General features: G+C 40.1%; 1 protein-coding gene across 3 annotated transcripts in view; it reads right to left on the bottom strand.

The window, feature by feature from the left end:
* ALKAL2 (ALK and LTK ligand 2) overlaps nt 1-23,360 on the bottom strand; it is a 114,174-nt gene that overhangs the window by 55,460 nt on the left and 35,354 nt on the right. For all 3 annotated transcript variants that reach the window (XM_073625458.1, XM_073625457.1, XM_073625459.1), the window contains 2 exons: nt 13,175-13,228; nt 6,655-6,738 (listed from right to left, as the gene is read on the bottom strand). In XM_073625458.1, the coding sequence (XP_073481559.1) occupies nt 6,655-6,738; nt 13,175-13,228 (138 nt within the window). The remainder of the gene's footprint in view (nt 1-6,654; nt 6,739-13,174; nt 13,229-23,360) is intronic.

The following is a 23,360-nucleotide window of genomic DNA, read 5'->3' as shown; positions in this document are numbered from 1 at the left end:
CAGGAGAATAATTCGGATGATTTTTAGAATTATCTTCAGATGACGGACCCCTGCTTTTACCAACTCTTGGCATTGTTGACCCCCCTATATTTAGAAGCAGGACACATGCATGAGGCTTATATTTTATTTTTTGGTTGAAAAATGATTTGATTTGTTATATTTTTGGATGCATAGAATGCACTTTTTGGTTAAGTTCTATTGGCAAATAGCATGTCCAATTTTATTTGTTTTCTTTTTTTAATGCACAATAAAAAAATTGTGTAGAATAATACTTGGCTAGGTGTTTTACTTCAAATGACAGTTTGGGAGTAGGCAGTTACATTTTAAAAAATACAATTTAAAATTAACAAGGGACACCAACATAGTTGTATCTTTGATCTTACAAACTACAGGATAATGGTGTTGTGGAAACTTGCACCAAAAATAAAAAACAAGCATAATAATATTAATCTTGATATCACTAGAAAAAAAAAGCCTTTGAAAATATGTTTGCCATAACTCCATCAGTATCACCAGCAAAGCAGCTTCATTATTATCTCATTAAAGAAGAAGAGAATGTGCGCTGCATTTCTAGATTTCATAATTTGCTGCGTCAAGAATGTTAATTCTCCATTATGAACGCTAGTTTAAGACCGACTGCTTCCAGCTTGTCCTTGCTTCCGAGCATGCGTGTTTGTACTTTGGACTCTTGTCTGACGGACTTGTGTACACACGATCGGAAAATCTGACAACAGACATTGTCCTTGGAAAATTTATAAGCCTGCCATCCAACATTTGTCCTTGTAAAATCCGACAACAATTGTCCGATGGAGCGTACAAATGGTCGGATTTTCCGCCAACTGCCTGTCATCGCTTTAGAAACACACCTATATAATGCATCCCACTATATAATGGTATTTAAAAAAATGTTAGCAGTCTGTTGAGACCACTTTTAAAACTTTGTGAATAATTCAACCATTGCCATAAGTAAATGTGTAAAAGAAAAAAAAAAAAATGTGTAACTACACTAGTGTATTTATAATCATAGCCTTCGTTCACTGTTCATGCCAACTTTACACTGTGCTTCCGAGCAGTGTTTTCTTTTTTTTTCCACAATGCTTAGAAGTTCATATACACACTTATATATCAAGATGCTCCCCAAAATATCAGTGAGAACCATTTGTAGGAACAGATCCACTAAATATAAGTTGCAAAGATGGTGGGGTGTGTCTGTTTCTGGACTACCTGTAGCTGCTGACATCTACAGGACCCCAGTGGTAACTGTTCAAATCCTGCTTGCTGGAACAGGGTTTCTTTAAAGATCTATAAAATAGTCACAGATACTCAGAGGTTATTGATTATGCCCACATACACAAACACAGACAAATGGCCTAATCTGGCATCAGCTTGCCAAACTTATAGCATTTGCTTACATTTTTATAATTTTTCTGCACATGTTTCTTAACACTTTTTTACAGTTTTTCTGCACAATACTGCTGAAAGTAGAATTTGTAGAAAAAAATAAATTCAGTGTTTGTTTATAACCAATTTGGGCAGTAATATGAAAATGTGTACATTTTCCTACAGCTCCTACGCTTCATCAAGAATGTGTGATTGCTACAGTACCACCTGATGGTGAAATCTGGTATTTCAAGAACTGCCATTAAATACTAACGTTCTCTCTGAAAATCACCATATTTCGAATGCAAACTTTCAGTTTCTGAGTTTTCTAAAGAAATATGTATAAGGATTTTGTTGTAATTAAAAAGGATACTATGGGAGATGGAGACAGAGGAATCCAAATTCCCTACAAATTCCAGTTTAGACCACTAAGGATGGTTCCCATAGCTAGTGGGTGATACCAAAGAAAAGCATATCCACTGTGTTATATAAGGAAACTTGTACTGTACACTGATGAATTCTTAAAAAAAAACTTCCAGGCACTTCGATATGACAGTAAGACCTAATTGCTTGGAAGTTGACACTTCCTTTATTAAATAAACACAGTAATGTTTAATGTACAGTTGCCCTTTAATGGGCCCAAATAATCTCACTCTCATAAACAGAAAGAAAATTGATACAGGCTGCACAATCTGTGTTTTATTAATAGCCCAAAGTACAACTCCCTGCAGAAGAACCAGAACTGAGTTGTATATGTGGTAAGTAAACACCATCCTATCACCAGACTTTGCTTATTCAACAACTGGATGTTCTATTTAAATGAAATCTCATGAGGATCCTCTAATTATTACTGATAAACATAGCAAAGTTAGCAATCTGTAGTATGCTTTTAACTCAGTCTAGATTTAAATATCAGTAAAATATGTTAAGTCATTTTCCGAATGGCAGTGCTTAGTTAAACATGCAGCAGATGGATTGGGGGCAGTGGAAGAAGGGGAGGATCAGAGAAGACAGGATCAAACAGCCTTTTTACATAATGCGGAGGATTAACCCTTAGGTTTCACAGTGAGTATAACAAGCATGCGTTACTGCATGTACATCACTGTTTTACTGTTGCGGGTTTAGTACTGTAACACTTTAATCTTTGTAATGCAGGAGCAGCCCCACTACAAGGATCATTTTTAATTTTACTGGAGTTGGGCTTTAACTAAAATATCAGTTGTATGCTCACCACACAGGATAAAATCTGATTGTAAAATCTCTTTTAGCTCTACTAATGTATGTATGTAATGCTAGAGCCTAATATTTATTGGATAGTTTAGGCAGGTCCTCATATTACATAGTATTAGTAAATCTTAAAGAGATTGTACAAAGAATACACAGTCAGACATTAATGTCTATAGTGAACATTAGGCATACCGGAGCTAACTACAAACAATAAAATCTGATTGTACAGACTTATTTTAGGTCTACCAACATATGTATTGCAGAGGGCATGTCTAAACAATCTATATCTTTATGCAGAAAAATGTATTGACAGGACGTTGGCACATTTGGCCCAGGGGCCACATGGTATTTCATTACAACTCATGTACAGAGAGATAATACATACTGTAAATGTTAAAATCATTAAAGAATGAGATGTGGGTATTATCATAGTCAAGGAAAGAAATCCCTGTCAAGGGGATGAGAAATAAAAAATCTATTTAATTTATATCCATTCAGGTAGGTCTTCGCACTATTGGTAAACCTAAAGGAGATTGTACAAACATACTTTAACTTACGTGGCCAGTTTTAGTCTTTTTAGAGTCAACAACTGTCTACCCTCGCTTGAGAAAATAATTGGATAAACAAATATGCCTGTGTGTATGTTCATTTTTGGATTTTATAAAAATTGGATATACTGAATATAAAGTTCTAGATGAGGGGACACATGACTCCAACCTAGTGCTAAAAAGTTTTAAAATAGAACTTTAAACTGGTCACGGGTGACCCTCAGTCTGATGTGATCCTGCATCGTCACTCCTACAGGCTTATTCACTTCTCCATTAACATCGCCTTATGTCGAGCAGAGACATAGAATCTTGCTTCTCCTTTAAGCTGGACTTTATTCGACATGCTCAATTGAGCGTATATATACGATCCCTTCTGGTGTTGTCAGATGTTACATTAACTTATCCCATTAGAACAAACCTGTTTGGATGGGAAGCCACTCGCCCATTCCCTTTCTCACCTCTATGTTCTTGTGATTCGACCTGGATGCTCCAACAGAGTTACCCTTCCTACAAAAGTGGGAATGTGATTTTCACTCTTCCTTCTCACAAGCCCATCAAGAAAGGATCCTATGTTTTGCTCATAAGGCATCTCTGGCAAGCAGATATCAGGAGAGAGGATATAATACTTCTCACACGGTGGTACGAGACTCTGGCTAAACTACACTGAATGTTTCCCCAGGTGCTCAGCACATGCTGGCGCTGTTGGGATTCTGAAAGAACTCTCATACATACAGTGCCTTGAAAAAGTATTGATACCCCTTGACATTTTCCTTATTTTGTAATGTTACAACCAAAAATGTAAATGTATTGTATTGGGACTTTATGCGATAGACCAACACATAGTTTTAATGTTAGAGTCTGCAAAAACTTGAGACTGGGGCGGAAGTTCACCTTCCAGCAGGACAATGACCCTAAACATACAGCCAGAGCTACAATGGAATGGCTTAGATCAAAATATATTCATGTGTTAGAATGGCCCAGTCAAAGTCCAGACCTAAATCCAACTGAGAATCTGTGGCAAGACTTTAAAATTGCTATTTACAGACTCTCTCCATCCAATCTGGCCGAGCTTGCGCTATTTTGCAAGGAAGAATGGGCAAAAATTTCACTCTTTAGATGTGCAAAGCTGGTAGAGACATCTCCAAAAAGACTTGCAGCTGTAATTGCAGCAAAAGGTGGCTCCACAAAGTATTGATTCAGGGGGCTGAATAAAAATGCACTACACACTTTTCAGATATTTATTTGTAAAAAAATATGAAAAACATTTATCATTTTCCTTCCACTTCACAATTACAGTATGTGCCACTTTGTGTTGGTCTATCACCTAAAATCCCAATAAAATACATTTACATTTTTGGTTGTAACATTACAAAATGTAGAAAATTTCAAAAGGTATGAATACTTTTTCAAGGCACTGTATCTCTTCGGAGTCCCCGAAAATAGCGAGATTCTGGAATGAAGTAGAGAAAACGATTCAGACCATGATAGGAGTCTCCCTTCACAAAAACCCAGCTGCATACCTCATGAATAACGCCCCATCATTCAGCAAGAAATTAAAAAATTCCCTATTTAAACACTTGCTTATGGCAGCAAGGGCTTGTATACTAGTATTGGTGAAAAGTTCCAGCCCCCCACAATAGCCCATTGGCGGGTGGGAGTTGCTGAAATCCAGGAAATGGAAAGCCTGACTATGATCTTGAAGGAATAGGAGGAAAAATATTGGAAGATTTGGACCCCCATTTCTTTTAAAGGCACCAGACTTCCCTTACCTCTCAGTCGTAATTTGCCCTCCTATTCTCTAGTACACCAGGTAATCAGGGTCTTGGACTTTGTGGTTGGAACCATTCAAGAGGAAGACAGTTAGTTTACCCTGTCTCCCCTCTTTTCCTCCTAGCTCTTTCCCCATCCTTTCTTTCCCTCTCTTCTCTCTCTGCCCCTCCCACCTTCCTCTCTTACTCCCTCTTCTTTCTTTCTTTCTTTTTTTTCTTTATACTTTCCCTCAGCTCCTACTTTCTTAATCCTGTCCCTAGTCCTCTGCTCAATACTTCTTTCTGTGTTATATGCACATGTATTGAATCTCTTGTAAAGCTAATAAAATATGGTGGAATTCAAATTTTTTTGCTCAGTTCCAGCTGCTCTTTGCTGGGTCATGCAGTGTTTTGCATTTACTGAGAAATATGTTGTTTTTCCTTTTTTATTATTATTTTCCTGTATACAAATATGTCTGTTATGATGGATGTAGCTTACCTATCTTTTTTCCTCTACTGACTGCTTCCCATTGGGGACAATGTTACCTGGTAATGTAATATGTGCTGGCTGTTTTGTATTGCTTTTCCAAATTCCATGATTAAAAAAAGAATAAAACCCCCCCCCCCCCCCCAGAACTTTAGCTTTGCCTATTCCTGTCCCATCGGCGTCTGCCTCTTGTGCTTGGTGGAAAACAGTGCCACTTAAATTTGTTGTATATAAACAAAGAGTGTAGTGCAAAGGTACAGGGCCCTGTCACAAAATGGAAAATTTATTTTCTACATGTCATGTAGAAAACCTCTTGGGCTACATTTAGATGTGCGGCTATTGCTGCAGCATATCTGAAAACTGATCTGCAGTGGAACGCTTTTCAGAGGCATTTAACATATTGCCTCCTCCTCACCTGTTTTAGCTCTGTCAATGGCTCACCACCACCTTGCAGCTGCATGCATTACACGCGGGTCCTGGGCAGTTGCAGTGCTGCCCCATTCAAGTAAATAGGTTGCATGATGGCACTGCCTGCCAAATGCAATAGGGGTATACTTTTTGCCATGGAATGTGTACAACCATTTCTGGGTGACCTCTGAGAATCCTATTAATTCCTGAAGTGCTAATATTTTATAAATATAGGTACTACTGGAGGTTCAAACATCATTAGAGGAGGAACAGCAGGAAAGGATACTCTCTCTTCCGATCTATAGAACGTAATGTGATCACTAGACTAATAATTAAAGGGAAGCAAGCAGCCATCAGAATGGGGCCCCCTGATCTCATGGGCATCTGAACCCTCTGCAGCTATACTAACACTAAATTCTTTATGTTATGTATCTTTTCTTAGAAGTTAGCTTCCTGCTGTGATGCTATTCCATAGATGCTTTGTTTCTTTCCAACATGTGTAGCAGAGTCATGTTATGTTCTTAGTAAAAATTATTAAAACCAAATGAAAATTTGGACATTCAGTGTTTTTGCGCATTACTTTACCCTGAGTTAGAAATTCTTCCATATAGTTCACATTAACCAGTGGCCCCTGCAGTTTCCGATCACTGTTTTAAACATATGGTCTTATCTATCAATAGAGTACGACCACTACAATATTATTACTTAATGTATTGGCAAATGCGGTTAGGGCTTTATTGGGCAATTTGGATCGCTGCTTCTTCCCCTATGTATAGTTTTAGCAGCAATTTAAGTAAATTAGCTTTACATGTGAATGTTTGCTACTCAGAACCAAGTAGAGTAATTTCTTACTTACGAGCTGGAATCATGCAATCTCTCGTGCTGTTGTAAAGCCTCCGAAAATGTTTATTGCAATTTGGACTTGTGAAGGAAAGTCGACCTGAAATGAAAAAGCATCAAATTAAAATTTACTAAAATAGTTTTTATAATTTGATTCAACAAGTGGAGAATAGTGGAGGGCCTTCTCTGCTTCTTGCCTTAGATGCAGAGAAGGCATTTGATAGAGTTCATTGGGGCTATCTATCGGTAACACTTTGAAATTCGGATTTACAGGTTTCATTCATTCAGCCATAATGTCCCTCTATACGAAGCCCTCTGCTAAAGTATTCACTTCAGGAAACTTGTCCAAAAGCTTTGATCTTTCTAATGGCACAAGACAGGGCTGCCCTCTTTCGCCTATAATATTTTCATTGGCAATAGAACTTTTGGCAGAACTAATCCGTTCTAATGAATCAATTACAGGTATTAAAGTGGGCAATATTGAACACAAATTAGGATTATTCGCCGATGATATAATACTTTCCTTATCCAATCCTGAAACCTCTCTCACCAATGTGCAAAATATATTAGAATCCTTTGGGAAAATCTCATACTACAAAATTAATAGCAACAAATGTCATGTTCTGCCTATGAATATATCCCAAAAAAGCTACATGACTCTTAAAAATAAAACGACTTACAATTGGGACCAGCCCTCCAATCCTTATTTGGGGATCCAACTTACCTATCCAACAGCTAAATTATATGAAGTAAATTTCCCCAAACTAGAAAATATAAATAAGGATCTCCAATCTTTCCATAAAACACAACTCTCCTGGGTAGGGAAAATAGCAGCTTTTAAAATGCAGACCCTTCCTAAAATTCTATATTATTTCCACTCGCTCCCCATCCAGGTGAACAATAAATGAGTAGCCTTCTCAATTCTTACCACTACTAAGAATAAAGGTGGAATGGGTCTCCCAGATATTCAACATTATTACTATGCGTCACTCCTTGATCAAATGAAATTTTGGTTTTCTAATTCAGACGAGAAACTTTGGGTAAATATTGAAAAAGAAGTCACCAAGGGCAATGACATGTGTGCATTAGCTATAGCGTATGCTTTCCTTCTTAAAGTAGTAATACCAAAACTCATTACTGTTAAATCCACGTTGATAGCTTGAAAACACATATTATCTAAATCAAAAGAACTAGGTGAACTAATTAAAATCCCTGTGCCCTTAAGAGTGCTGGAATACTGTAGAGCCCGCATCTCAGTGAATAATTGGATTTCACAGGGGGTTTAATTACTATGTCAACCTACCCCTAGACTATAAAGAGTTGGTGTTAAAAAAACTTAGACATTTTGAAGGATTAAAGAAACTTGACCCAGAATCGAGCATGAATATCCCATCAATAATCTGGAAGTTCCTACTGAACAAGCACGCTTGTGATAAGAAAGGAATATCCTTCTTTTACAAACTTTTCTCAGAATTCTCTAAATCTGTTTAAACCAATAATAAGCTGAAATGGGAAAAGGATCTTTCCTTATCTATTTCTTGGCAACAGTGGAATAAGGCCATAATTCTGAGCACTAAGGTATCATCCTGCGTTGAACATTGGGATAATGCCCAAAAGATATTAAACAGATGGTACCTTACACCATATAAACTTTCCAAAATCTACCCATCACTCTCCCCAACTTGTAGGTGATGCAACAAACAAACTGGTTCCCTTTATCATATTTTATGGAATTGCAAAAATCTTAGTAGTTTTTGGAAATCAGTTTCGACATTTATTGCTAACCTCACTGGTAATTTACTTTCCCTTACTCCCGCAATGGCCCTTTTAGGAATAAATCTGAATCTTTACTCTGTAGAATATAGAACAGTAGTAGCAAATGTATTAATAGGAGCAAGGCTGACTATAACAAAACTATGGAAATCTAACGAAGCACCGAATTTATCTGATGTTGTTATAAGGTGGAATACACAAGCTCAATATGAATTAATGTTGGCATATAAAAATTACAACACGGTCAAGTTTGAGAAATTGTGGCAGATATGGATCAGTCACCCTAGAGCTTCTACCTCACTCAAAAACATGAGCTGCAGTTCTTAAACCATATTTCAGTATTATTCCATGAGTAATATCAAGGCTTTACAGTTCTCTCTTTTTCTAATTTCTTGAATTGTCCATGATAATGTTGTCATTATATTAGTTAGTGCCTCTTTACAGTTAGAACCCAATGGGGTAAACAGGAGTGTTACTATACTGTTTATGTATGCTTTAATTGATCATTTGTATGACTATTGTCCATTACTTTGATTTAGATTATGATGTAAATGTTTTACTGCTGTACCTGATTGTTATATACCAAAACCAGCTGCCTTTAATTTTTCTGTTATTTGTATGGAAATTTCAATAAAAATTCTTTAATGATTAAAATAGTTTTTATGAGTTGTGAGAATGAAAAAAAGTGTATGAGGTTTCATGTGCACAGATAGCAGGGCAGCAGTTCAAAGACATGGACAAGGCAGACTGATTGAGATATAATATCATAGTGCCAAACAATCTATCATGACTACAGCTTAAAGTAAACCTATGGCTAAATAAAAACAACAAGGCCAACGGCAGGTAGCTGACAACATATGCTATGAGCATATACCCGCTGCAGAAATATTTATCTTAGCACTTCTCAGAGCCCCCTTATACTGATATGTAAATAGCAATAATTTGCTCTGAGTTGCTATTTGCATATGAATAGATTTGCTTACCCATATGAAGATGCCTGGCTCTACTCATAGGTAGCTGAGGCATCAGGCACTATAATGTAAGGCATCAGGTACTACATTTTGGAATGGGACAGTGGGGAGACATGTCACAGCTGCCATGTGACTAAGAGCATAGACCTTCACCCTTCACCCTGTGCTGATCACATGCACCCTCCCAAGAAAATTAAAACCCTCTAGCAATACACTTTCATTATATTCTGACTGTCCTATGAGGCTGCAGTACGGCTGACCCTCTGTCTGGAAAATGCTGATTGGCCCTGTGCTGATCACATGCACCCACCCAAGAAAAAGAAAACTCACTAGCAATACACGCCAAACTGAGCATGGGCAGAATGACTCCAGAGGCTCTGTCTTATCAGCAGATGGATTGGGGACACTGGAATCAGGGGAGACAGGATCAAACAGCCTTTTTATACCATGCAGATTAACCCCTTAGGTTCCACAGCAAGTATAACAAGCATGCTTTACTACACATACAGACTGATTTTAGTGCTGTAGGTTTAGTAACACTTTAATCCTTATAGTGCAGTGATACTGATATGTAAATAGCAATTTGCTCTGAGTTGCTATTTGCATATGAATAGATTTGCTTACCCATATGAAGATGCCTGGCTCTACTCATAGGTAGCTGAGGCATCATGCACTATATTGTAAGGCATCAGGTACTACATTTTGGAACGGGACAGTGGCAAGACATATAAGAGTTGCCATGTAACTAAGAGCTTAAACCTTTACCCTTCACACATACACTCAGCACTGAAAGAAGTCCAGAGAGTAATTTTCTCCATGATAAAAAAAGGATTCCCTCACCAATTACAGTCTTAAGTCTTTTTGAGTATGATGCTACAAGCTTGGCACACCTATTTTTGGGCAGTTTCTCCCATTCTGTTTTGCAGGATCTCTCAAGCTCCATCAGGTTGGATGGGGAGCATTGATGCACAGCCATTTTCAGATCTGTCCAGGGATGTTCAATCAGGTTCAAGTCTGGGCTCTGGCTGGGCCACTCAAGGACATTCACAGATGTGTCTTGTGTAGCCACTCCTTTGTTATCTTGGCTGTGTGCTTAGGGTCGTTGTCCTGTTGGAAGATGAACCTTTGCCCTAATCTGAGGTCCAGAGCGCTCTGGAACAGGTTTTCACCAAGGATGTCTCTGTACATTGCTGCATTCATCTTTCCCTCAATCTCCGAGTCTCCCAGTTCCTGCCACTGAAAAACATCCCACAGCATGATGTTGCCACCACCATGCTTCACTGTATACCAGGTGATGAGTGGTGCCTGGTTTCCTCCAGACATAACGCTTGCCATTCAGGACAAAGAGTTCAATCTTTGTTTCATCAGACCAGAGTATTTTTTTTCTCATGGTCTGAGAGTCCTTTTGGCAAAGTCCTGATGGGCTGTGATGGAGATTTTACTGAGAAGTGGCTTTTGTCTGGCCACTCTACCATACAGGCCTGATTGGTGGAGTGCTGCAGAGATGGCTGTTCTTCTGGAAGGTTTTCCTCTCTCCACAGAGAAATGCTGGAGCTCTGTCAGAGTGACCATCGGGTTCTTGGTCACCTCCCTGACTAAGGCCCTTCTTCCCTGATCACTCAGTTTGGCCACCAGGACTCTAGGAAGTGTCCTGGTGGTTCCAAATGTCTTCCATTTAAGGATGATGGAAGCCACTGTGCTCATTGGGACCTTCAATGCTGCAGAAATTTTTCTGTACTCTTCTACAGATCTGTGCCTCGATACAATCCTGTCTCAGAGGTCTACAGACAATTCCTTGGACTTCATGGCTTAGTTTGTGCTCTGAAATGCATTGTTAACTGTGGGACCTGATATAGACAGGTGTGTGCGCCTTTCCAAATCATGTCCAATCAACTGAATTTACCACAGGTGGACTCCAATCAAGTTGTAGAAACATCTCAAGAATGATCAGTGGAAATAGGATGCTCCTGCGCTCAATTTTGAGTGTCATGGCAAAGGCTGTGAAAACTTATGTACATGTGATTTTCTTTTTTTTTAATAAATTTGCAAAGATTTCATACAAACTTCTTCACTTTGTCATTATGGGTTGTTTGTATAATTTTGGGGAAAATAATAAATTTAATCCATTTTGGAATAAGGCTGTAACATAGCAAAATGTGGAAAAAGTGAAGAGCTGTGAATACTTTCCAGATGCACTGTAGGTAGATGCAGCATCCGTCTGATGCTGCATCTGTCCCCAGGTGGCTCTAAGACCAAGAACCTAGTGATCACATGACCACTAATCGATCAGTTCTGATAGCCGGTGACTATCAGTCACTGCTCTCTGCTCTGCCCCTTCAGCGCTCACTGGAGCACCAGACTGTGGAGGGGGTGGAAGCAGCTGGTCAGGCATCTGGGTATATCCTGGCATTAAAATTGGGATCCCTCCAGAGTCTGGACCAGCTCAGTGACATTAATCAACAGAACTAAGTGCACTCCTGTGACCCACAGGAAATGTAGGGTCAAAAGAGCTTTGGCCCTACTTCTCTTTTAAGGCTTTGTGATACTGGGGTTATTTATGTCCCACCAGATGTCAGGCTACATTGATTTTTGTTGCTTTTTTTTACAGCACTCCACTCCAACAATCCTAAAAGGTTCTTGGAGGTGGGGGGCTTAATCAGCTGCCTAATGGGTGTGTATGACTGTGGGAAAACATTACATTGTGAACTGCGTCATGGGAATTCAATGATATCAGTAATTTTATATTTTGTGTAAAGTTCTGTAGGTCAATACTACATAAGACACCAACATAATTAAACATATCAATACTATCAGTGACAAAATAAAAAAAACTCCCCAACCGAACATTCAAAAGGTGTGTAAGTCTTATGCCCCGTACACATGATCAGACTTTCCAACAACAAAACCGTGGAATTTTGTTCAAAGGTTGTTGGCTCCAACTTGTCTTGCATAAACACGGTCACACAAATGTTGGCCAACAATTACGAACGTAGTGATGTACAAGACGTACGGCGAGCCGATATAAAGGAAGTTCAATAGTCCACCCTTTGGGCTCCTTCTGCTAATGTTGTGTTTGGTGAGCATTGATTCCAAGCATGCATGTTTGTACTTTGGACTTTTGTCTGACGGACTTGTGTACATGATCAGAAAGCCCGACAACACACATTTGTTGGCGGAAAATTTGAGAACATGCTAGCCAACATTTATTGGCAGAAAGTCCGACAATAAATGTCTGATGGAGCATACACACGGTCGGCCTTTCCGTCAACAAGCTCACATCCAACATTTGTTGTCAGAAAATCCGATTGTGTGTACACGGCATTACAGTTATTTTTTATCTTTAGGAAATAATCACAGCCTGGGAAGAACATACTTTTACCAGCCTGCTGCAAAGAAGAACATGTGCTCTGTGTGTGGAAGCAGTGGTCTCTCTGCAGAGGTCCAACACACCCCCTTCTGCATCCAATAGTTCTGTAATTAGTAAGGAATATGTCCTTGCTGACTGGATAAATGGAGGGCTCTAGCTGTTACTCATGGGGATGTGGCAGACGACTGCGAATAAAAAAATCTGTGTTGTACTTTGCCTTTAAAATATATACAAAAATAATTCTTGAAATACTATCTTTGTTAGTCCCCAAAACATATCTGTAACATTTCTGTATCATAAGTAAGAAAAAAATCTCTGCCCAATTAGTAGGCCCCTAACTGAAATATGTAAACTCTGAAGCTTAACTGGTTAATGTCATTTTTTTATTTCTTTTCTAGCAATGCATTTTTATAAATCAAACTTACCTGTTAAATGCTTTAAAAACTTCTCTTTCATCCGAAGATCTCGAGGAACAATTTCTGCATGGAAATAAAAACACATACATTTTAATGTTCTCACATCCTGCTTTTTTTTTTTGAAAAATGGTAGGCAAACAGCCTGAGCCTGGCACATCAAACATTATGGCTGCACATAATCCTTTCTTCTCTGCTTCTAAAGCTTTATGATTAAGCAGCTGTTGTGCAAAATGTGTTAAGGTAGCCGGTAACATAATATATGAAAGAATAATAACCCCACGGGTACACCTACTTTGTTATAAAAATTCTGATTTTTGAATCGCAATCCAGTGGACCCGTTTTCTAAATTAGGACACTTGACATTTGTGATGATAATGGGGTCAGATGAACCCCAATCTGAGTTGCAAGAATGCGGATTCATATGGAACAAAGCGCCACCCTTATTTCTCCAAAATTCACAAGTCAGTGTCTAGGGATGAGCTTCGAGTTCGAGTCGAACTCATGTTCGACTTGAACATTGGCTGTTCGCAAGTTCGCCGAATAGCGAACAATTTGGGGTGTTCGCGGCAAATTCGAATGCCACAGAACACCCTTTAAAAGTCTATGGGAGAAATCAAAAGTGCTAATTTTAAAGGCTTATATGCAAGTTATTGTCATAAAAAGTGTTTGGGGACCCGAACATGGATCAATGCAAAAAAAAGTTTTAAAAACGGACGTTTTTTCAGGAGCAGTGATTTTAATAATGCTTAAAGTCAAACAATAAAAGTGTAATATCCCTTTAAATTTCGTGTCTATAGTATGCCTGTAAAGGGGCGCATGTTTCCCGTGTTTAGAACAGTCTGACAGCAAAATGACATTTCGAAGGAAAAATTCCATTTAAAGCTACCCGCGGCTATTGCATTGCCGACAATACACATAGAAGTTCATTGATAAAAACGGCATGGGAATTCAACACAGGGAAACCCCGAACCAAAATTTAAAAAAAAAAAAAAATGACGTGGGAGTCCCCCTAAATTCCATACCAGGTCCTTCAGGTCTGGTATGGATATTAAGGGGAACCCCGGCCAAAATTTAAAAAAAAAATGACGTGGGGTTCCCCCTAAATTCCATACCAGACCCTTCAGGTCTGGTATGGATTTTAAGGGGAACCCCGCGCCAAAAAAAAAAAAAAAACGGCGTGGGGTCCCCCCAAAAATCCATACCAGACCCTTATCCGAGCATGCAACCTGGCAGGCCGCAGGAAAAGAGGTGGGGACGAGAGTGCAGCCCCCCCCTCTCCTGAACGTACCAGGCCACATGCCCTCAACATTGGGAGGGTGCTTTGGGGTAGCCCTTCCCTGTGGCATTCCCCGTGACATCACAGGGAAGTCCCGTCAAGTCACCATGCGTCAGAGGGGGGCGGGGTCACCGAGTGGCCCCGCCCCCCGTTATTTAAGAACCGTCAGACAAGGAGACTCCATCACACAGCAGGAGCCTCCCTCCATGCCAGCATGGGTGCGGAGCGGCCCGGAGAAGAAAATGAAGAAGAGAAGGAAGAAGAGAAGAGGATGAAGAAGAAGATGAAGAGAAGAGCGGGAGCCTCCCCCCATGCCATGGGTGCGGAGCGGCCCAAGGAGAAGAAGATAGAAGACGCCGCGGAGGAGATGCTGGACGAGAATGCCGGAGGAAGAACCAGAAGAGCAGAAGAACCAGAAGAAGAAGAAGATGAAGGAAGATAGAAGAAAGAAGAAGCATTTAAATAAAGGAATTGTCAAAAACTGTCTCTTGTCATTTTTAACATTTTTGACAGTTTTTTAGTGAAATGGTAGGGGTAAGTACCCCCTTACCATTTCACACAGGGGGGGGCGGGATCTGGGGGTTCCCTTGTTAAAGGGGGCTTCCAGATTCCGATAAGCCCCACATCCGCAGACCCCCACAACCACCGGCCAGGGTTGTGGGGATGAGGCCCTTGTCCTCATCAACATGGGGATAAGGTGTTTTGGGGGGCTACCCCAAAGCACCCTCCCAATGTTGAGGGCATGTGGCCTGGTACGGTTCAGGAGGGGGGGCCGCACTCTCGTCTCCCCTTCTTTTCCTGCGGCCTGCCAGGTTGCGTGCTCGGATAAGGGTCTGGTATGGATTTTTGGGGGGACCCCACGCCTTTTTTTTTTTTTGGCCGGGGTTCCCCTTAATATCCATACCAGACCTGAAGGGCCTGGTATGGAATTTAGGGGAACTCCCACGTCATTTTTTTTTTAAATTTTGGTTCGGGGTTTCCCTGTGTTGAATTCCCATGCCATTTTTATCAATGAACTTCTATGTGTATTGTCGGCAATGCAATAGCCGCGGGTAGTTTTAAATGGAATTTTTCCTTCGAAATGTCATTTTGCTGTCAGACTGTTCTAAACACGGGAAACATGCGCCCCTTTACAGGCATACTATAGACACCCCCAGGTACGAAATTTAAAGGGATATTACACTTTTATTGTTTGACTTTAAGCATTATTAAAATCACTGCTCCTGAAAAAACGGCCGTTTTTAAAACTTTTTTTTGCATTGATCCATGTCCCCTGGGGCAGGACCCAGGTCCCCAAACACTTTTTATGACAATAACTTGCATATAAGCCTTTAAAATTAGCACTTTTGATTATTCATGTTCATGTCCCATAGACTTTAACGGTGTTCGCGTGTTCGAGCGAACTTTTTTCCTGTTCGCATGTCCTGGTGCGAACCGATCAGGGGGGTGTTCGGCTCATCCCTATCAGTGACACAATTATTCTATTTAAAGGATAAGTTTGCTTTAAAAAACAAAGTGCACTTTTTTTGCAGGTAAAAAAAAAAAATGCATTTACTATTTTTTTTGTTGTGAGAACCTGAAAAGCATTGCGATCAGCAGAACACGGGCGCCATGTGGGACTCCTACAGACTGTCAGTATAAGCGGTCTGTCTGTACATCGTACGGGCAAGTAGTTTCACAAAGACAGGAAGACTCAATGAACTACTCGAACGCTCAACAGTGCCCTGGTTGTTCATTGAGAACTGCAAGCTGACAGCCTAAGGCTGTCAGTATTTGTAGTTCATTGATTCACAGGGATTTGTGAATCAAGGATGCAGGCATGTGGGCGAAGCCCCACACAACCACCCTTTTTTAAATAGTGACAGCAGGTACAGGGAGAAAATCCTTGGATTGGGGAGCAGCTGCAGGATCGGGAACATGTTACATGTTCCACCCTAAAAACAGATGGAACATTTAACATGTTCCTGAAGGTGAACTGATCCTTATAATCTTGTGTACATGGCCAAGCAGAGAACTGACACATTTTCATATATCCCCCATCAACCAGCTAGAGCAGATCAAGTTGAATAAACAATACTTATCTAGGGCTACCTTTACAGATGCAAAATATTTCTAAATAAGCCCCGTGGTAAAATTGTCATGTCAAAAAACCTCTAGCAGGCCATCCTGGTTGTAATTGGTCATTGAAAAACCATTCAGAGGCAATACACAATTGAAATCTAACACTACTTGACCTGAAACTGCCCTTTTCATACATCTCCGGTTCTAAAAAACTATACAGATAATTCATAATCCGAGTTATAATAAAATTGCTTTTATAACAAACTTCTACTCGAATGTATAAAAATATAATGACCATGATCCATGTCAAATCTAATGTCTATCAAATCATAATTTCATTCTGTGCAACAATTTGTTGGTTATCGGGCTGCAAAATCTACCATTGTGAAAAGGTATACTGAAGTCTCTCTTGCCTCATGCACACTGGACATTTTTACAACTGCTGTTTTTGGCTTCAGGCATTTTTTTCTGCAGCCAGTAAACTCCCCAGCATGTTATCCTAGGTATCCATGCACACATAGGCTGTCATCAGCGTTTTTTGGCAGGGGCGATTTCTGGCTGGAAAAAATCCCCAGAGCTAGTGGGTTTTAAAAGATGCTTTTCAGCTGTAAAAACTCTCTAACTCTGATAAAAGCTTAAAAACACTAAAAAACGTGAAGTATAGTTTTTGTGGGAGTATAACTTTGCTAAAAAAGCTAAAAACCGCTACAGCTAAAAAACGCTGTAAAACGCTACTGCAAAAGTCATTCTACAGCTACAGCTTTCTACAGTGTCCAGTGTGCATGAGGCCTAATTGTACATGTGCCACTCCAATGCACTCACCACAATAATATGACCCCCTAACTAAAGGAAAAGTCATAACCGCTTAATCCAGAGACTCCTGTGTGCTCTCCAAGCACCTTGGCTAATTGACAGTAATCCATAAACAGAAACTTCTTCCCCACAATGTTGCGAATTCCTCTCAGAGGATGTATAATGCACAACATAAAAGATGAATGATCTCATAGTATAGTATTTATTTGATATAAGTGCCCATACAATAAAAATATATGTATATACACTCACATATTTGGGTGCCCAGTACCTTGGCACCAATAAACTCAGTCTGTGTTACTAATTCTTGCCACCACTTGGCGTGCACTCCAAAGACTGGAACTGGAAGTGACATCACCACGTATACCGGATATGGCGATCATATTACCGCCTCTACATGTTTCACTGATGCAGCGTCTTCAGGAAGCCCTATCGGGCTGTAAAACACGATAATTTGGAAATGTTGATATAGTGAGAAAAACTGGCATTGTGGGAGTGTCCACTGAAATCTTAATAAACTCTTCAGCACTCCTATATCACATCCCTGAGCTCTCTTGAATGGGGGGGGGGGAGGGGGGTGGCTTAGTGGGTCTGGAGGGTCAACGAAATGCTGCTGCAATTGGCAGTTGGAACACTTTTGCACCAAAATTATGAAGGATTGCTAGGGGTCATTCATGAAAATCAATGATCTTAATACATCACATTGGACCTACTCCAAGTGAATTGGACTTTGCGGAAATGTTTCATTGCATTTTTTTTACTGTTGGTATCTATTTCAGAGTTATTTTTTATGTAAATATTTTCTTGCCCTGTTTTTCTTTTCTTTCATGAAAATAAAATAAAGAAATCATTAGGTGAAATCTCTGAATGCTCTAACCAGAAATGAAAGAATTATTGCCATTGTGAGGGCTACCATATTTCAAACATTCCTGTCAGGGTCTGTCAGCGAGTGTCTAAGACATTTCTTACAGTTTAGAATTGCTACAGCAGATGGTGTGTGTTTCTGTTAAAACGTATGTTGGCAGCTGGAAAAACTCTGCGCAGGGTGAGGCTGAAAGTGTAATCGTTATATTCGGACAGCAGCTGTGGGATGTTAAATTGTCACTATCAAATTATTGTCTTGGGGTGTCACATTAAGCATGTTTGGACAGTAATTAGCAGGTAGAGTTCCAAGGCTGTCCACAACATTACAGATAGGTTCTTTGTGTGTAATTAATCAATCTATGCTTCACTTTGTTATCAATGTAGCCATTAGACCTTGCACATATAAGATTTAGCATGCTTATGTGCAAAGTGTAAAGCAAACTTTTACAAAAGCACGGTTGAAGCTTTTAGCAATATTTTGCTCCATTTTGGGAATGTTAAAGACAGATGATGATGGGAATAATGTCCTACATTTTAAAGCGGAGTTGCACTGGTTGTTGAGTTTATTAAAAGTCAGCAGCTACAAAAAGTATAGCTACTGACTTTTAATAAACAGCCACTAACCTGTCCCACGATCCAGCGATGTGGCCGCCCGAAGCCTCTGTTCTCTTCCCCTCCCCTTTGTGGCGCCGACACTGTAAGTGTGGGCGCCCGGCTGTGACAGTTTGCGGCTTCACAACCGGGCACTCACTGCGCATGCGCCAGTTGTGCTGCGCTCTGTCAATGGCCAGGCAATCTTCTGGGACCTGTGACGTGTCCCAGAAGATTGCTGAGAGGGAGGGGCCACCTAGGGGGAGAGGAGGAGTCACCTAGGTGGCCAGAAGTCAGAAGGAGGAAGTAGGACAGGAAGTCCCACTCAAAACCAGGTACCCAGCCCCCCCCCCAAAAAAAAATGACATGCCAATTGTGGCATGTCAGGGGGTGAGGAGTACTTGAAGCGGAAGTTCCACTTTTGGGTGGAACTCTGCTTTAAACAAGTGGCAAGCAGACTTTAGCAGATGTAGCCAGGTGCTTGGCTAAGAATGACATATCATTACATATCAAAGGAGTATTTTTATCTAAGCAAGGGTCTAAACCATCACATTTAACATATTAAAATATCAATCCATATCCAATATATAAAAAAAATAAAAAAGTAGCCTTTAGTTCCTACTAACCGTAGTGGCCCCAGAAATCCTATAACTTTAAATGTCTTTATTACCCCATGGATCAATCAATAACCCTCGTGGGCATGCGATGCCGTATATGGCTTATCCAACCACTTTGCCCAAACTTTATCAAACTTACCAGGGCAATCCCTATTCGTGCAGGTATCTCTATACAGTGGACAATTATTATTTACCAATTGTTTCCAATAAATAAGCATAGGAGAAAAGGATTTCTTCCAATGTAAAGTAATAGCTTTTCTCGCATAAAATAATGTAGTGTTAGTAAACACTCGCTCTGACACTGTAGAGAGAGTCGCCTCCACCAGACCCAGCAAGCATACAGACATTGAAAGCTGTAAGGGAGCGGAAGTGATAGAATTCAATAAATCCACCACTTCCACCCAAAAAAATAACTATGTTTGAGCAAGTCCAGAAGATGTGTGTGAAATCCTAAGCCGCAAAACACCGCCAATACTAAGACAAGCATGCAGGATTTATCTTTTGAAGTCTATATGGCATAATATATGGTCTATGTACCAGTTTAAATTGAATCATGCTGTTTCTCAATGATACCAAGGATCACAGAGGGAAATCCCACACACCCTTCCAATCTTCTAAGTCCAAGTCCGGTATGTCTCACATTTATTTATTTATTTCAGTTACTTATATAGCGCCATCAATTTACGCAGTGCTTTACAGATACATTGTACATTCGCATCAGTCCTTACCCTCAAGGAGCTTACATCCACCTAGCTCTAAGACCCTCCAATGGCAGGAGGGAAATTGAAATAAAACGTGAATATAATCTGGAGGTGCGCCTCTCCAAACATTCGACCTAAGTACTTATTCTAGTGTAGATTGTATAACTGTTAAACTATCTTGTGAAAACTGGGCATGAAAGGTATGGGAAAGCTGAAGATATCTAAATAAATGAGAACTAGGCAGATTAAAAAGTGAAGCAAGTGCAGAAAACGTAGACAATTTGTAATCAATAACTACCTGAGAAACTAATTTGATATTATATTTAGTCCATGCAATAGGCCCTATTAATTTGTAAAATTGATGGTGGCATTTGCACGATGTAACATTACCTCTGTAAATATGGGTGTTACATGCAGTATAACATGGCCCAAAAGGTGAACTTAGCCTTTAAACACTTCAAGAACTTTGCCTGAAGCTGACTGAAAGTTTTGCAAGCTTTCTGTACACACCGCTCTTATACTGTACAAGCAAAAGCCCTCTTACTTGTACATGGCCTATCAATGTTGTAGTTTGTCCGTTCTTACTCTATGAAAACATCCTGGTTAAGCTGCAGTTCAGTGTTTAGGCATACAATGGCTCTGGGGAGTGTAGAAGGTACATGTGAACATGCGACCTCTTGACTGGTAAATCAGAGTAGTGTGGAGGAAATTCTGCCAAAACACATAAAGCAGGGAAATCCAGGCTTACAAACTGTTGAGCTATGTCTGTTCTATCATGATCTGTATAAAAACAATCCTTTCATAATGTGTTTACTGCACCCTCTCTTAACTGCTGCCGGCTAATCACATTGATGAAAGCATTGGGCTTGGTGGCATAAACAGGAGTGGTATTGTATTGCTGACATAAACAACATATCCATGTTTGTTTTACTGACTTTAGGAAAAACTACAGCTAACACACATGTTGTGCCAGTGTCTCAGTGTGCTGCTAGAAACGTTTTATAAAGACAGAAGACGTAAAAGTCTTGTAATTTTTTGGTTCAATAACTTGTATTCAGTAAAGAATAATAATAAGAGTAATAAATCCGCCCACGCAGGCGCTTAGTCTTGTCGTTTTCACAATGGTAAAACAAATCAATATCATAAGCTGAACTCCAGCCAAAAATAAATATACACAAATGAACAGCCCATTAAAAGATAAAGTAAAAAAAAAAAGCTTTTACTGCAATTTTCACCAATCCAAAGTAATTCCTTTCAGCTGCTAGATGTCATTAGTTTGACAGCCAAGCATCATTCAATCTATTTCTTCTGAGCCCAGGTTGTCTCGGACTCCCTCAGCCTGTGCCTGGACAATAAAGGAAGACACAGACCAATGTACACTATGTTATCAAAAATATTGGGACGCCTGGCTTTACAAGCACATGAACTTTATTGGCACCCCAGTCTTAGTCCGTAGGTGAGGTCAGGCTGATGTTGGACGAGAAGGCCTGGCTCGCAATCTCCGCTCTAATTCAACCCAAAGGTGTTCTATGGGGCTCAGGTCAGGACTCTGTGCAGGCCAGTCAAGTTCCTCTACTCCAAACTCACTCATCCATATCTTTATGGACCGCTGTGGAAGCTGGAAATGGCTGTAGTAGCCCACACTACTAGAGGGATCGCTGCGATCTTCCGGGGCTTGTGCTGACTGGCTGCCTCACTGCATATTGACCATGGCGCATCACTTGCTTGGCACTGCTGTCATTCACAGAACATCTTGTATTTTTTCAACAGATACAATGTGTTTTCTGATTGGACAAGGTGGAGATTTTGACATCAACACCCTGCCTCTCCATTTCATCCAATCAGGAAAATATGCAAGGTGTTCTGTGAAAGGCATCAGTGCTAAGCAAGTTGACCTCGGAGGACAGTATGCAGTGGGGCAGCCGCTTGCTATTGGGGCCAATTGACAGGGGGGAGGAGGCAGGACCGCAAGGGTGTAACCAAAAACAAGAGGATTGGGGCAAAACCATTGCACAGAGCAGGTAAGTATAACAGATTTGTTTTTTTTTTATTCTTTGCTTTAGAATCACTTTAAATTGCTCCAAGCAGGACCAATGTAACTATGCAATTAAGATCATATCTGAAGCTTTAAGCATGAGTCCACCCCTAGCTGAAGCATTTCTTCCCTCAGTTATAACAAGCCAGTGAGTGAGCCAGGCTATTAGCAGCTAGTCAAAATTAAATTGATCAAGTTTGGTGGACTAACTTTTTAAAGGCCAACTAAACCTCAATTTAAGCGCCTGTGTCAATGGGCTTTTGTTCACTTCAGACAGGATTTGCAAGTGTATGGGAATGCAAAACCCAACTAAAGCAGGTCAGATGGAAGTCAACTGCAGGACTCCTCTCTGTAGCATGCAGGCTTTCCAATTTCCAGGCAGAGCTCTGTACTTAGATGCTTTGTAAATATTTACCCCTCACCAGTTACTCCCTCTTGACAATTTAAACACATATTAAAAACGTTATATTTGGTTCTCTTTATAATATATCTATCTAAAGCTAAACGTTTATTTTTCAGTTTGGAAATGGGGTAGGTAATGGGTAAAAGCCCAGCCCATAATTTTCTTTTAGTTTTGAATAGAGCTGGAGGGGTTACAGTCACTTTAATGTTTCAATTGATGTCTGTTTCTAATTTAAAAAAGAAAAAAATTGGATTTTATTGCTGTGTTTCTGTTGAGAATTACTCTTACGTTATGTTTTGTTACTCATAACCTGCCATTTTCACCCTTCCCTACTTAGAAAATAAGTATATAATAGTGTCTGTAGCCTTGTTGGGTTGACTGCCCCTCATTTTCTTCTTTATTTGACGCCAGTCAAATTGACAGGAAGTGGAAAAAACTTCCTTTACTTCCTGAGAAAAAATAAGGATAGAAGATTTCCAGCTGCATTTTTTGCTGTGACTGACCCATCTGATCTAGGGTGCTGGGCCAATTGAAACACACCTACACAAAACTCGGGGGCAGGAGGCGGAGCCTAGCAGAGCAGACATGCATTGTTAGAGCTCCACACCGCTGAGGAGAGAAGAGAAGGACAAAGCGGAGCCTGCAGGCTCAAAAGGTATCCATTTGAACCTTTTTGCCCCAGGGAACAAACTGTGAAAGTTTGGGCAGGAAATATGGTACTGGGAGGAAACCGTGGCAGAAATAAAAATCACCTCACAAAGAGCACTCACTGCAGCTGAAGCAGCTCCAGTCACCTCACAAGATACAGCATCAGGGCGCTCTCACAGACAGAAA

Source organism: Aquarana catesbeiana, linkage group LG04, assembly GCF_042186555.1.
Source record: "Aquarana catesbeiana isolate 2022-GZ linkage group LG04, ASM4218655v1, whole genome shotgun sequence".
In the NCBI taxonomy this organism is placed as follows: domain Eukaryota; kingdom Metazoa; phylum Chordata; class Amphibia; order Anura; family Ranidae; genus Aquarana; species Aquarana catesbeiana.
The sequence above is the reverse complement of the archived record's forward strand: the minus strand, read 5'-3'. Positions and strand labels throughout refer to the sequence as shown.